General features: G+C 34.2%; 2 protein-coding genes across 4 annotated transcripts; one reads left to right on the forward strand and one right to left on the reverse strand.

Annotated features, from left to right (window-relative positions):
- Window positions 1-1052: 1052 nt before the first annotated feature.
- Window positions 1053-4867, forward strand: LOC122535679 (UNC93-like protein; the record flags this gene model as incomplete). The annotated part of the gene is made up of 2 exons (XM_043667419.1): window positions 1053-1332; window positions 4286-4867. Coding segments are annotated over 2 exons (600 nt in total), but the record flags the coding sequence as incomplete, so codon positions are not given.
- Window positions 4868-9266: 4399 nt separating this feature from the next.
- LOC122535678 (heparan sulfate glucosamine 3-O-sulfotransferase 3B1) lies at window positions 9267-12460 on the reverse strand. 3 transcript variants are annotated; one of them, XM_043667418.1, is made up of 5 exons: window positions 12057-12460; window positions 10997-11229; window positions 10615-10843; window positions 9969-10459; window positions 9267-9818 (listed from the first exon to the last, which is right to left on the reverse strand). In XM_043667418.1, the coding sequence occupies exons 2-5, from the start codon at window positions 11109-11111 to the stop codon at window positions 9694-9696; spliced, it is 960 nt and encodes a 319-aa protein (XP_043523353.1). In that variant the 5' UTR covers window positions 11112-11229; window positions 12057-12460; the 3' UTR covers window positions 9267-9693. The 3 variants fall into 3 exon arrangements, with proteins under 3 accessions (XP_043523353.1, XP_043523352.1, XP_043523351.1); XM_043667417.1 differs by having other exon boundaries at window positions 10615-11229; window positions 12300-12460; XM_043667416.1 differs by having other exon boundaries at window positions 10615-11229.
- Between the last annotated feature and the right edge of the window lie 936 nt (window positions 12461-13396).

Raw genomic sequence — 13396 nt, forward strand, 5'->3', positions numbered from 1 at the left:
AAAACACTATTTCTATTACAGTAATCAATAGTTTTACAGTTTTTATGTTTTATTTAGTTAAAATTTTTCAGTTTTACAGTTTCATTGTTTTATAGCTCCCATTAATCGTAGGCAACAATAAGTACTGCAATTTTAGAGGTGTGGGAGAGAAAATTCGAGAATCTCGAAATTTGCTGGTACTTGTCCCGATCCCGAAGAAATTTCGTGTCCATAATATTGCACACCTCTAATAAATAGCACAGAATCTTATTCTTGCAGCAATTCTCCGATACCACTTCCATACTTGGAATCTCGTGAACCAGTATTTCTTCTTTTTTTGTCGTTCTACTGGTGCATGGGCAATGTACCCTGTGCAGCTATCACGCACACCAAGTGACCAAATGAAAGGAACTTGCCGAATGCATCCTCGCAGCATCGTCAGTGAAATTTCTCTGATTCTGTAACCAACAGCATCCTTCCTTCGGATTTGTGTCTATTGTGAAAATTTATAAAAATTTTATTCTTATTGTACGACAGGAATGTCCTGTTTTCCTCTAAAATTAGAAGTATAGGGATAAAAAAATTTGTAAAATCTGTTCTCGCAATGAACAAATGTTCTTTCTAAAAAAGTTGAAAATTACAGAGGAAAACGGAACTAAAAAAAAAAGGGCGAAACTTTCTTTTTCATTTCGTGAAAGTTTATTAAAGTTGTCATTTACAAATTTGTTAACAACGGAGGACGAATTAATCCCCTTGGAAAAGAAATGTTCTTAAACGATTTAAACGCTCGAAAATAATTTTCCAATTGTTATTATTTAATAAAATTACTGAACAACCAGCGTGTAGAACTGAAAACACTGGAAAATAATTTTCCAATTATTATCATTTAAAGATCACTGAACACCCATTGCATATATTCATGTATAAAATCGCTCTTGCATTACAAGATGTAAAACTCAACTGCTGAATAATACCATTCGAGTCTGCAGAGTTTTATTGAAATCCTTTATTAACAGTATCGCCATATTTCCACGATTATTAAAGACGTCGGGTTTTAATTATGCTTGATCGTTTTCTTTTTCCAGGCCTACATTTCCTGCGCGTTGGGCGTGCACCGAGTCGGCTACGTAATGATCTGCTTCGGCGTGGTGAACGCTGCTTGCTCCTTGGTCTTTGGATCTTTAATGAAATTCGTCGGTAGACAATCACTTATGGTGCTGGGCGCTATCGTCCATGTTAGCCTTATCGTCGTGCTACTCCACTGGAAACCGCATCCCGATAATCCTTACGTTTTTTACACGGTCTCCGGACTGTGGGGTGTGGGCGACGCAGTTTGGCAAACGCAAGTCAACGGTATGTATAAAAAGAGAAATGTATTTTATTCAGAGAAAGACAAAGAGATATTTTACGTGAAACGGCTGATAACAACGAGAAGGAGAATTCTAACGGCCTGGATTGATGGTTTTCATACGTTTGTGAGAAATTTGAAGCTGGAGAAGATGCAAACAGTATGCAGAAATATTTATTAAAGTATCGAGAATAGGATATTTGTTATATACGGTATATTAAATACTGTTATGTATGGTATATTGTTATATACGGTATATTAGGTATTTGTGGAAAACGAATTTTCACTTAGTTTCCATCTTTTTTCAACTGTTCACAAAAATATGAAATTGCACGAAGATCCGTAAAATTAATCATTTCATTTAACAGTTAAATTCGAATGTATGAAATTATTATTGGTTCCACATATTGTGAATGTTGTGCTTTTAACTAGTGAAATATACATTTAAATTACGAGCTTTTCGATTATTAATCTCTTATTGGTACTATTTTTTATTAAAGCGGTTTATTTCAAAGTTATTTACTAATAATATTAATATCATTATATAACGTTATTAGTTTATCGTTCTGTCTATAATCATGGGATTAGTGATAACGATGGTTTGTTTCTAATGAGCTGATATTAACATTCGTGTCAGTTTCACAGTGCGTTACAAATGAAATTAGATTCCTTTATCTCAAAATTTAATCAGAATATACGATGTAAGGTCATTAAAGGAATATCATATCTCATGTAGTATATCAAAGCTACCTTGACACAGATTTACAAAGAATTATTAAACAGTGTACTTCCTTATTTTATCCATTATTAACATGAATTAGGAAACATGGTACAATTAAAAAATAGATGCATCTAAATATCTTCCAACGCAATATAGTTGCATATTTTTGTGCCTTAATCTATAAACGATCTTGAAGTGTATGACGTGTGAGTCATACATAAAATAAATGTCTGTTAGAAACAAGGAAGAATAATTACTTGTCACTCTTAGTATAATGACAAATAGTATAAAAACTGACTTTTTAAACAAGAATGGACAGTCGTTAACAATTGCTCTTGTATAACAATTAGCCGGAATTTTTTAAGATATAGTCGTTCCTCTCATTGATTTACGTTGATTTGTGCATTATTGTGAAAATTTCGTTAGTTTTATTATTCTAATTTGTTTAGCTGCGTTTATTCTAATTGTTCTAACTTGTTCAGCTGCGAAAAAAGAACTTTATCACACGTTTATTGAATGACTAATTCTACGTTCGTACATATTTATGTAAGACCTTAAGCAAAATAATGAATTCACCACGATGTTTGTCAGATTCTTTTACTTTGTCATCGAGCCTATTATCATCATCGCAGTTAATTTCAATGTTTTTCAAGCATGATAAAATATTTGCTAAACATCTATCGAAGAAGAATTGAACTACGTTTAGAGAAATAGATGCTATGTGTAAAAAAAAAGAAACTCGGAATTATTATTCCAAGGAGGCGCGGAATTTTCAGAAAAAATGTTAACACTCTTGAGATTACTTAAACGATATTTTCCCATGCCAATTATTTACAAAAGCGCGTTTTAAGTAAATTTAGTACAGGTATAATGTATAGACCAGTTTTTTACATTCTAACTGCGTTGACGTTTGAATTCTTATGGTTTCAAAAGAAAAAAAATTCGACACAAACGTAAAATTACTATTGAAATTTCTACGCTTTGGTTATGCGAATGTTTCATTTGAAATTAAAATATTATGTTGCATCAGTGTATTTTTTGATTTTATTTTATTTTTGTCGGTAATATTCATCTTCTTTTGAACTATAAATAAATATTTGAATATCATGACTGTATATACTAGGGATGTGCAAGAACCAGAAAATATCGGGAACTCGATGGTCGGGACCAGTTCCCGAAAATTTCGAAGGAATCGGGTTTCCCGAAAAAGTCGAGATTCCCGAAAATTTCGAAAACCCGGCCATCGTTTCTCGAACTACTCTGCAGTGCTGTATAACAGCCTACGAAATATGTAAATACACAGTTCAATTTCTTCTGCCAGTGAAGTTATTGGAAACACGGATTCTAAGAATCGTCTGACCCGATGTAAACGAACGTGTGACTGCGTGCTTAGTACTTGGACTGCTGTTGAGCAGTATCGCTGAGAAATTCGGGAAGCTTAGACGTATATTTCAAAAATCTGTGTGAATTTAATAAAGATTAAAAATCTTTAAAAAGAAATGTCGAGTGATAGCGAGAGTAAAGTTGTGGTAGCAGGAAGCAGTGCAGAAGATATCGTGCAAAGGAAGAAGGTAAAGAGAATCTCCGTTTGGGAACATTTTCAGGAAAAAGATGATACAAAGGCGGAATGGACGCATTGTCACCATGAATTTAAAACTAGGTATGCAAATACTACTGGTTTATTACGCCATTTGAAGCATATGCATCGAAACATAAGTACATGTACTAGAAAAGAAACTGAATCGATATAAAATTTGTCGCATGTACAAAATGATACGCGAAAGATTGTTAAACCAAAAGATATAACGGAAGGAATTGCTCGAATGATGGTTCTAGATCTACGATCTTTCGATATAGTTAAAGGCGTGGGCTTTAACGAATCATTTATTCTTGTTGCCAATCCTTTCCTCAATCCCAACTCTTTTGGGAATCGCGAAATTTTCGGCTACCCGCCTTGAAAAAATTTCGTGTTCCCGAGCCGACATTTTGGTTCTCGCACACCTCTAGTAAATACTATATAAATATTCATAAGACCGAACTATAAATATTTATAAGACCAAAAATACCAGTTACCAATGAGTCAACGTGTTTTAACAAATGTATGTCCCTCGAATTTAGGAAATTTTTTAACAACAGACAAACACGGTTGAATGAAAAACGACCAGACGCTAGTCCAATTCCACCATTAACAATCAAGCTCAAGAAACGTATGTAAATGCTTTCTTCGTAATTTTCAGGTTTATACGGAACGTTATTCAGGCGTAACAAAGAAGCCGCGTTCTCCAATTATAGACTATGGGAGAGTGCCGGTTTCGTGATCGCATACGCGTATAGCACCCATCTGTGCGCCCGTATGAAGCTGTACGTGCTGTTAACAGTGCTTCTTGTCGGGACCACCGGATACATCATAGTGGAACTGTTGCACAGGCGTAAACAGAAGAGGTTGAAGGCCATCGCGGAGGATCCAAAGGCGGCCCAAGCGGAGGCGAACCAAGTCGAGGAGACCGACGATGAAAAGGACGACATAGACGACGATATTATTATCACACACCTCTGAAACAATATCACCGTGTGAACTCGCGCACCGACGAGGAATTTCAGCTTGATCGACTATTCTCTTTTATTCTATCCTTACTGCTTTTTTTCTGTAACAACGAAGTTAGTTATCTTTCGCCAGTCAGCACAGACACGCGAGATCATAGATCATCGATAATCAAGTGATCGAAAGCTGCCTGGAGATGTGTGAAGGTTGTTGCTCGTACACGGGAAGGCGTAAGGGATGACATGTTGTCTTTTATCTTATTTTATTTTTATTTTTACTTTTTTTTTTTTTTTCTTTAAAAAGAACATGGAACAGAAATTGATATAATTCATGGTACGAGTATATGTATACGCGATGAAATTGTCGGAGATTGATTATTGATAAGGAACATCGCTGGATTGCGATAAAATGCACGCAGATACCAAGATAAATTTGCTCTTGTTGGGGCGCTTTTTATCTTTTTTTTTTTTTTTCCTTCTTCTTTCAAATCACGTTCACGCAGTAACACGTTGTGTTTCTGTAAACTTCACGTTAGATACGCTTCATTCATTCTTCGTCGCGTAATGTACGTTGGCGTAATGCACGCCGACGTTTTATTATTTTTTTTTTTTTCTTTTTTTCCTCCTTTCTTGCATCGAGAAACGAAAGAAAAATGAGAAAAAAGGGGAACAGAACTCGCGCACGCGACAAAGCTCGCGACCATGCTTGAAACGCGTTTCTGCTGGGAAACGAGTACGCACGAGAGAAACCACTGTGAAAGAGTAAAAGAAAGAAACTGACTCATACAAAATTAATGAGGGATAAGGAAAATGCACGGAGGGTTGTATACCCGGCGATCAGTCTCGCCTCGTGCACGTGTTGTTATACGTATCGTTTGCAACGATTCAGCACGGCGATTCCATTGTCAAACCTATTGTTAAAACGAATTGCTTGCCTTCACGGTGCTAGAAGCGCGTTCCGATGCCATACTCGTCCTTATGCGTTTTACATAGTCTATATTCAAAACCTTCACTTAAGTGTAAGTTTAATTATCCAAAAGAGCAGGAAAATAATAATAATAATAATAATAATAGTAATAATAATAATAATAATAATAAGATACAAAGTGAAACGGTTGTTGAAATATCCGCTGCAGACTATTAGATGAATCAACGAGTTCGACTTTTTTCAAATAGTACAAATGGGAAAAGAATTGGGAAACATAATCTGCGTTCAATCAGTCACAGAATTATTTATACAACGAATGAAGTGATACGACAACAAGGAATTCTCTAATATATTTTCTATTTATATATATATATATATATATATATATATATATATATATATATAATTTAATTTAATAAAACAAACTGAAATGTTTAAATTAAGTAAACAGTATTAGAAAGTTCGTCACACTGTCTTATTATTATTAGACAACAAAGAACTTCTTAATATATCATTGATTTAGATATACATGTGTAATATAAATTATGAGATAACGAAGTGGAAAAGTATTTCAAATATATATACGATATTAAAAAGTTCTTTACGCTGTCTTATTAGTTTGGCAAATTTTTGATGTATCTCCGATTGTAAGAATAATTTTGTGACTCAACTCGCAGCATGTCTTATAAATTAACACGCAAAAAAGTGATGATTCGTCAGACGAGTTCGAAACGATTTGAATATTCGTAATATTGTACGTATTTTTGTAAGATGTAAGACATCTCCCCATTGCCACTGTGTGGAAGCGCTTCGTAGCAACTTGCCATTAAGTTTTATCGGAATTGTGTGTCCCAGTCTTGTGATAAAAAGATCGGATGTTCCCATATCGGACAGTTCGATCGTGAATTTGCTTATCTTGTAAATAGATTATGGATAGCAATTGTATATGCGGTGAAATGGATATTCCATTCGAATGCGTTGTTCTGGCTCAACGAAGCCATGATTTCTCAAACTGTAAACGAACCAAGTTCGTGTCTTTGTTGTTTTTTCTTTCCTGTTTTTTTTTTTTTTATTTTTTTTTTTTATTCACAAGTACAGATGCACTTACTGTTAGTTGATTAAACAACCGCTAGATCGAACCTGTAATTTTAAATATTCTGACTCTGTAACTTTTGCTAAGTTACAAGAACAAGAGATTTTCTGTTCTAAGATTTTTTTTACGGAGTTTACAGACGATAAAAAAAATATCGAACAATATTTCCATTTTGTTTGTTTGATCGGAGCAGATTAGGTCTGTCGTGGAAAACACGACACAATGCCGTGACCGGGATTGTGCATCTGTATTCGATCGATTTCGAACCAAAACCGTCGAAAAGAACTCACGGAAGACCGATTTTTCGAGAAACATTCCTCGTCCACCATCTCCAAGAGAATGACGAAGAAAGAGCGCTTGTAAAAATTTTCTCCGATGCATTTCTCATGCATGCACCGCGGAATTCTAATTACCAGTAGTAATCGAAATCACCATAAAATCGTGATTAAGTATGACCTTAATTACGTATGTTAGAAGAAATAACGAACGATTATCACGTATTAATAGTAAACGTAAGGAAGATTGTAGTCGTTAATTTAATATTTAAGTATTCAAAAAAAATTTGTTTTATAGATCACCTCTGTTTCTTTTCTGTTTTCTTTTTTTTTAAGATCGAGAGAGAAGAAAAGGAAAAAAAAATGAAAACGGACAAAAGCGGATATGTATTGCACACATGTGTTTTTCTTTTCGCGAAAATTCATGATTGGTTGTGTTAATAATGAAGGATCAAGGGAAGATTATATTGTTATTCATATAGAATAATTTTAGCATGGAGAAAGGAAAAAAAATATAAAGGGATAATTCGTTCTATCCCGTATGTAATGTTGAATCAGTATTTTGTTACCCGAATTGAATTATATTATGCGTTAGTTATTACGATCGATCGATGATCACGTCAGTATGATGAACATGCTGACCTACTGTGTATTGTAATAGCATCCCTATCGACAGTATATATTCCGTCCACCAATCGATAAGATTGCTCAAGAATCTTTAACATAAGATTAGACTACCAATAAAATCTATTGCATCTTTATATATATTTTATATATACATGATATACATATTGCCATTTTGATGGGACCGAAAGTGTATACTTAATAACTCGCAAGAAATTAAACAACTTCGATTTAATTCGTATGTCTGTGAAAGAAAAAAAGAAACAAAAATAATAGAAAATTCTACGAATCGTTTTTTTTTTTTTTTTTTTTTTTTTTGGCTCCTTCATCGAATGGCTGAAATTCGTATTGTTGATTCTCTTTTCTTTCTTTTTTCTTGTAATAGTTCAATAGATATTAGAGAAACAGACCAGAGAGATACGTATTTTTTTAATGTAATGTTTGTACAAAAGGAAGATGAATCTTTTGCGAAAAGTATTAAAACAACACTCTATATAATTGTATTAATAGAAGATGCACATGCTGCATTGTGCTGTTTTTCCCTTTTCGATAAATCGAAAGCAATATTTCATTACAAAATTTGCGACAGACTTTCAGATTCGTTATTATTTTAGTACCCACAATAATATCTGTTCCTACAATTGTAACTACTTTTAGACAGGATGGTTAGAAAAGAATTCTTTAATTCTCTAAATGTTTGCTTTAAGGGGAAACAAAATTCGGATAAGATGTAAGTATACATTACACAGTATTTCTTAGTTGATAAATCACTGTTTATTTTACAGCTTCGGCTTTGTATTTTTGTAGGTAGATTAATTAGGCCACTTGAGCAAGTAAACTTATATAATTAACTACTTAACAATACAATCGTTGCGAATTATTTTCGTAACTTCGAGCTACGAGTTAAATTTTTTTTACTGAATAATATACTATATAAATTTATACTAACGAATTTTTGTAATTAATAATTATTCAGAAATATTTTCATTAATAGAAGACAATTTCTAATAAACTCTGAGAATTTATACGACTATCCTTTCGTCTAACTATTTAATTAAAATTCACTTCAACTAAAATTCAACTTTATTGAATTTGTAAAAACTCCTGCTTTATCATATATATATCTGTGTGTATATGTGTGCGTGTACATTTGCAAAATATAAATATGTACGTTATTTTTTATTGCAATTTGTGCAAGCTCTTGTCCACTTGCGCGTATCGAAATTAATTTTATATTTTGACATGGTTATATAAACTTTTTTTAATAACCATCCTTATTACAAATGTCTAATTGACGTTATTGATATTTTTATGCTTCTTTTCCTTTTCCAACTGAAACACGTTTGTTAAAACTGTATATTAAATACGAGACGTTTTTGTTACCTTAAATTGTACTCAGTTTGTTTCTGCATCTATGAAAACTTTTATGCTGTGATAGTCTTTCTTATAATTTAAAGACGCAATTCAAATAAATTGTTCAGAAAATATTCATCACTCTTTTCCTTAAACTTAAAGTCACATATTTTAGCTGAGTATCATTAGAATTATACAATATCAACGTTAACGAAGATTTTGTGCTTGTTACATTGGAAGATTTAAACTATTCAACAAAATACGCAAACAATTCTTAATTCTAAACGTAACTCTGTACAACTAATAACAATAACAATGTATTTCATTATAACTATAAACCAATGGAAGATATAATTAACAAATTAACAATAATAATAAATAAGAAATAATCCGCATGGTCGTTCAAAATTTCAATATACTTCTTTGCGTAATGTCCTGTATAAAATATAGTGGAATGTATGTATGCGAAAAATTATACATACGATCGATAACATTTTGCTGCAACTATAAATCTACATGCGTGTCTAAAAGTTAATATCACGAACAAGAACAGGAATTCTCTCTTCTGTGTATTGTCAACACATCGAAACGATACGCGTGCCTTCCTTTCTTTTTTTCACGTTTTTTCACGTGGTACATAAAAAAATATTCGGTTTGGTGTAGAAACGGATGAAAACTAACCGAACAGTATTATATCTCGTCCTTTTACTGACTATTTATCAACTAGTGCAAACTAACGGTGTCCGCATGCGCGCGTGTATCTCTGTAAAAATTGACTATATTCTTTTACTTGACTAGCTTCGATATGTATTCGCTTTATCGCATTTACTCTCACGACCAGCCGAAATCCATTCCGGTCAATTGGTAGAAACGTTGATTGAATGGACGATAAAAATCTCTCAATCGTTGTATGGCTACAGGATCTATGTAAGGATGACTACGACCCTTGTTCTTACCTTAAAAAAAAAAATATATATATATATATATATGTACATGTATCACTGTCATAAGCAAAGCTAACTTTCTTTCGCTTTTTTACGAGAAACTAACTGCAATTGATGATAAATTAATGTTTAATTCACTAACTTTTTTTTCCATCAACTCACCAAGGCAATGGGGTGTAGGACGTTCCTCAGATTTGAGCAGACAAGGGAATCCCTTCGTGGCGTTGAAATAAAAGTGTTTCTCACAGATAACTCGTTTTAGGCCTAAAAAATCCTGAACCCTGGTTATCTCGGCGACTGGATCCACGATCAGTCTCTCTCCAGAAACGAACAGAAATTGCGATAGTGGAAAGTACTGAAGCCATCTCTCCAAGTGTCGTGCGTATACCCCGATTTTCAATGGTACCCACGTTGTGTCCACGATTTTCGATCCGTTCAGAAACGCTAGATCCTCGAACTTTGGCATATTTGTTCGTTTACTCTTCACTTGGGTATAATCGGATATTGCTCGGGTAACTGGATCCCTCACTACGAGAATCAATTTCATCGCTGGATTCATCCGTTGAACTCTCCTTGGCACTTCGCTCGTCACGAAATACGATGGAGTTTTTTCCATTGTGATTTGAGTGGACAATGTCGGAGGCATCCTGTGCCTGGAATGTACATATAGACAATTTGAAAATTATTTCTTCGTACACGGACGAAATGACGTCAAATGAATTTGCTTCTGCAAGTTCACAAATTCTTGATCACTTTAAACGTTGCTCTTTCAAACAGCCTAAAGAAAGATTCGATACGACGGGCCTACCTGTACCAATGAAATCCTTTGATGTAATGATGATCGAAGAAGTGAACTTCAGATCCAGCGGCGCGAATGGCAGGATGCAATCTCAGAAACTCTAACAAAGCTCTAGTCCCGCCTTTCTTCACCCCGATTATCAAAGCTGTTGGCAATTGTTTACTGGGCATCAAGCCTTGCTGTCTCAAGATTTGATACTTCCGTAAGGATCCTGCGTTTCCTTTGACGCTGTTGTTGCCTGTCCAAAGCGACACCACTTGAAGTCTCGATACTTTCGCGCGTTTCAATTCGGCGTCGTTTGTCAGAGAGGGTTCCTTGATCGTTAGACGATCCAGATTCGGATTGCGGGCAAAAGAAACGAAATTTCTCGGTTTTTGTAAGGTTGATTTACCAGAGAGATTGTTGAGTAGTAGCGAATTGTCGATTAGAAAGATCCAGATGAGAATTATCAGGAAACAAACTGGAACCAGGATTTTTTTCGACCAAGGCCCTTTTCTAAGTTCCATCCTGAACTTAAGAATCGTCGTATTTCACTGGCATCTTGGATTCCATTCTATTATCAAGCTTTCAGTCTTCTACCTCCATGTTGATATGTCAGGATAGATATTATTGTATCTGTCATATCTGTATGAAATTTTAATCGTAATTTGTAAATGTCCGTAGAATAGAATGTGTTTAATATTCAGTTGTAAAATAAGTATTTTAATTTTTTGTATACGTGTATAGTTATGTATATAGAAAATTTTAATCGTAAGGGAATCCATGTGGAATTAACATAATTCTTAGTGGTCAAATATAATTTAAAACAAATAAAAAAAAATAGTATGTATAAATTATAATATGAAAATTCAAACTCTGCGTGCAGCAATAATCCCGAGTTTATTCAACGATACGTATCGTAACTGCATCTCGAACAGAAGGGTTGCATACGTGTAGGATACTATACTCATTGTCAGCATACGATAATATCAGAAAGTAATAAAATGTAAATGTACATGCAATATATTTCACGCTTGATTTATTCGACAAAATATAAGTGTATAAAGAAGTACTCAATTATGTAAATAATTTTTTCTATAACTTTATATAGAAAAATAACGAAACTATATATAGGTGCATTTTTCTAGATTGAATTAAACATATTAAAATCTTCCAAAGAACTTACAACCTATCACGTTACAAAAAATGTTTCATTGTTTCGTTTATATTCACTACGGTAATAATCTAGGATTACATTCGTATAAATAATATGGCCTGTTAATGATTCTCATTGGATTCATTAAATATTCTTACGATGCACTCATTTGTGTTACAATAAATCTCTAAAACGTGCATGCAAACCAAAGCACTCCGTTTTCTTCATCAACAGTGAATCCTTTTCTCTGCGTTAAGCATCACGTATCGAACGTAAATTATTAAGAGCTGCTTGCACATTTATTGCAACATCTTACCTCCATGCCGCAGAGTATCCAAACGCCAAGTTAATTTTGCACGGCGTACATAATTCCGATCGCACCGTGATATCTGATTCTTTCCGGCAAGTAGACACGAGGATGTGCGATTTCGTTTTGAAGGAAATGTACGCATTTAACGCATTATCAGTCGGCGCGTTCGTAACAATCGATAACGCGGAGCAAGTAGAAGGGAGAGACGGTGGTATAACACAAGACGCATCGACGAAATTTCATAGCTACCGAATCGGGTAACGAGATGTTGAACTGAACTTCATCCTCGTTCGGGCCTTGCTGTTTCCTTCAGATTCGAGAGCAGTGCAACAATTGCTAATCGCATTGCGCGCTATAAACTTTTCCCTCTCGTGTTGCCTGCCAACATAGTTCTGTACCGAGGTACACGACACTAGCGCCACGTTCATTAATGCGGCGCAGTCGAGAAACTCGCTGGACAACAGTATAGATCCTATGATATCGAATGACTGAGCCGAGTTGAAAATCGAAATACGAATTGCTTTACTAATAAAGGATTAAAAGCGAGTGAGAACATTGTTTCATTGATGATTCGTGGTGCGACTGGAATTGTAATATGCACAACTGGAAATATTGATGTTGTGATACTCTGAAAAAAAATTAAGTTTAAAAGAAGTTTAAGCGAACGTATGATTTTTTTATTGAAACAATTGAAGTACATCAATCTCAGGAACGTATATATTTTAATAATAATAATAATAGTAATATGTATCGTTCATTAACATTCATTAGTGAAATTCACTGCAGTTTATATCTAAATTTTATATTTATATCCAAATATTCGGGCAACAAATTTGTCACGTTAAATATTGAACATATTGAAAAAGATGAAGGAAAAATATTGCAAAATATAAAAGAAAGAACATCATAAACACGACTTGTTGTAATGTATTAAATTACAACAGATAGATATAATAATCGCGTAATTAGCAAAGATACGTAAATTTTAAAAGCAACAACGTTACACGTAAGAGCGATCAAAAGTTCAACTTCAAATCATTTCTTATCCGTGAAATACGCGCTACGAAATTTTCGGAGCAAGGAGGCGCTAAATCAATTAGATACGTGACTGCCGATGGCACATTGACTACGCGTTCAGTCGCGCATTTGTGTGCGTGTTTCTCGGTAGTAACGTTAATTAGTAATGCCGTGAAACGGTGAAACAAATTGACGATCGATTCTTTCGACGACCGTCGAATACAATCGACAGCGAGAAAGATGATTTACATCGATGGAAAACCATCGAACGTAACGTGCTCTCGCCGAATTGGATGAAAAGAGAATTCCTTGGCATGAATGAATGACGG

The sequence above is a fragment of the Frieseomelitta varia genome, unplaced genomic scaffold, assembly GCF_011392965.1.
Source record: "Frieseomelitta varia isolate USP_RPSP 00005682 unplaced genomic scaffold, Fvar_1.2 scaffold_752, whole genome shotgun sequence".
Taxonomy (NCBI): domain Eukaryota; kingdom Metazoa; phylum Arthropoda; class Insecta; order Hymenoptera; family Apidae; genus Frieseomelitta; species Frieseomelitta varia.

Coding starts and splice junctions, on each gene's coding strand:
- LOC122535678 (XM_043667417.1), bottom strand. CDS start 11,111: ATGGAACTTAGAAAAGGGCCTTGGTCGAAAAAAATCCTGGTTCCAGTT. Junction 10,460..10,614: donor AAAGGATTTCATTGGTACAG/GTAGGCCCGTCG, acceptor TGTACATTCCAG/GCACAGGATGCCTCCGACAT. Junction 9,819..9,968: donor TCCTACACCCCATTGCCTTG/GTGAGTTGATGG, acceptor TTTTTTTTTAAG/GTAAGAACAAGGGTCGTAGT.